The 2005-nt window shown below is 32.7% G+C and overlaps 1 protein-coding gene across 1 annotated transcript; it reads left to right on the top strand.

The window, feature by feature from the left end:
• Positions 722-1681, top strand: LOC104722925. Its single transcript, XM_010441186.2, has 3 exons — positions 722-857; positions 946-1152; positions 1270-1681. The coding sequence occupies exons 1-3, from the start codon at positions 818-820 to the stop codon at positions 1476-1478; spliced, it is 456 nt and encodes a 151-aa protein (XP_010439488.1). The 5' UTR covers positions 722-817; the 3' UTR covers positions 1479-1681.

Here is a 2005-nt window from a genome sequence, read left to right as displayed (position 1 = left end):
TGTATAATTTTCACAATCATTTATTTATCTTATAAAAAAAAAGTAATCCTTTTTCTTGTAAAATTAGCAACTTAAAATTAAAATAAGTAAACAATATTATAATTTCCAATTTCGAATTTCTATTTATTAGGTTTTCTTTTCTCTATTTTACTTTTATATAAAATATTTTTATAGTAGGTTTTGAATTTTTACATTTTTATTTTTAAAATTTTTTAATAAATTTTTTAACAATCTTTTCTTTTTGTAAAGGTGAGTAGTTACATTTTTTATAAAACAGTAATTAATTGTATAATTTTCACAATCATTTATTTATCTTATAAAAAAAATAATCATTTTTTTTTGTAAAATTAGCAACTTATAATTAAAATAAGTAAACAATATTATAATTTTCAATTTCAAATTTCTATTTATTAGGTTTTCTTTTCTCTATTTTACTTTTATATAAAATCTTTTTATGATAGGTTTTGAATTTTTACATTTTTATTTTTAAAATTTTTAATAAATTTAGAATAGACACATGTCAACATCTGAATGATACAATTGACACATGTGATGATGAGTAATTTTGATATTACATTTTTTATAATAAGATTTTTTTTAATAATTTGTATTAGTTAAACCAGTGGAGGAGATGTGAAGGTGGACCCGAGGAGGTACCGTGCAACCCGAGGAGGTGGACCCATGGACAATTGAATTGACAGCTTTATAATAATTTCTAACCCTAATTTCACAAAGTCTCGCTCTATCTCACACATCATCGTCGTCAAGAAATAGCCTCTCTCATCCGCAGCGTCTCATATATTCTCTCGATAACTCGATGGGATCCCTGTTACCCCCAGCCACCAGAAAAACCGGAGGTAAGATCTATCCCTTGGTCGAAATTGTTTATTAGAGATCTGGATCTGATTTTTCTGTAATTGTTTGATTCGTTTTCCGTTTTGTTAGGGCGTAAAACATGGGTGATATTGGACATGGAGGATTACACCATCCCTGCTGGTCTCTCTCTTGATTTGATCTATCAGAAAATCCAGAATGCATTGTTTGACTCCGGTTATCGTAGGACGGAGGTCTGGGCTTGGGTTAATACATGGTCGGATGAAATGTGGGACAAATTTATGGGCAGCGGATTTCGTGTCTTTCCGCAAACCGAAGGTGAAGAAGAACCCTCTCTTTCTCCCTTTTTTTTTTTTTTTCTATAAATAATCTATCAATCTCTCTCTCTGTTATCTCTCTATTGATTATTAAAGCTAGTACTATTCGTTCTTTCAGTGCCTCAAAAGAAGAGACTGGAAATGATTATGGTGGACCTTCTTTTCTGTTTATCGGAAAGTTCAAATGTGCTGATACTCTCAAAAAACCACGAAAGCATGGAGCAAAACCACTTGTTCTCCCGTTTTCGTAAAGTTCTGGAAGACAGAGATTGCTATTTGGCCTCCGCAAAGCCTGAGGCATTCATAAACGAAAGCACAATCAGCTGATCCCAGAGTTTTTCGAATCAACTTGGAAGGCCTCAAATATGAATATGGTGGTGGTGATCTTTTACTTAAGAAGGTGGAATGGTAGTGAATCAAATAATAGATGCTTGCTGTTGCTTTTTTTCTTTTTTAATATGCTTGGTGTTCTATAACATTTAACAATATTTGCGTATTACTTTTGAAAATAATCATGTATTAGTTACTTCCTCTGGTGTCTTAGAAACTCGATAAAAAAAAAAGGTATTGAATCAAAGAAATATGCTTGCCTTAGGCACAGACGGCTTAGAGCATTGAAAATTTCGGGACAACTACTCTCTCTCTCTCATTGACGAGATCCCAACACGATTCACAGGAAATCTATTCACTTTAACAGTATGAAATGAAGTTCTAGTAGAGCGTTCTGCTTGTGCTTCTTCACTCAAATGCATTGCAGCTTCTGCATTTTTGGGTATTCCCTTCAACCTCTCCAAATTCATTTTCTGCAGCTTCTTACCACGGACGGTTGAATGCAATGGACACGACGAGTCACC

Source organism: Camelina sativa, chromosome 11 (genome assembly GCF_000633955.1).
Source record: "Camelina sativa cultivar DH55 chromosome 11, Cs, whole genome shotgun sequence".
Taxonomy (NCBI): domain Eukaryota; kingdom Viridiplantae; phylum Streptophyta; class Magnoliopsida; order Brassicales; family Brassicaceae; genus Camelina; species Camelina sativa.
The sequence above is the reverse complement of the archived record's forward strand: the minus strand, read 5'-3'. Positions and strand labels throughout refer to the sequence as shown.

Excerpts from the sequence above, each read along its gene's own strand:
- LOC104722925 (XM_010441186.2), top strand. The coding sequence starts at position 818 with ATGGGATCCCTGTTACCCCCAGCCACCAGAAAAACCGGAG. Across the intron at positions 858-945 it reads AGCCACCAGAAAAACCGGAG|GGCGTAAAACATGGGTGATA; the intron begins GTAAGATCTATC and ends CCGTTTTGTTAG. Across the intron at positions 1,153-1,269 it reads TGTCTTTCCGCAAACCGAAG|TGCCTCAAAAGAAGAGACTG; the intron begins GTGAAGAAGAAC and ends TCGTTCTTTCAG.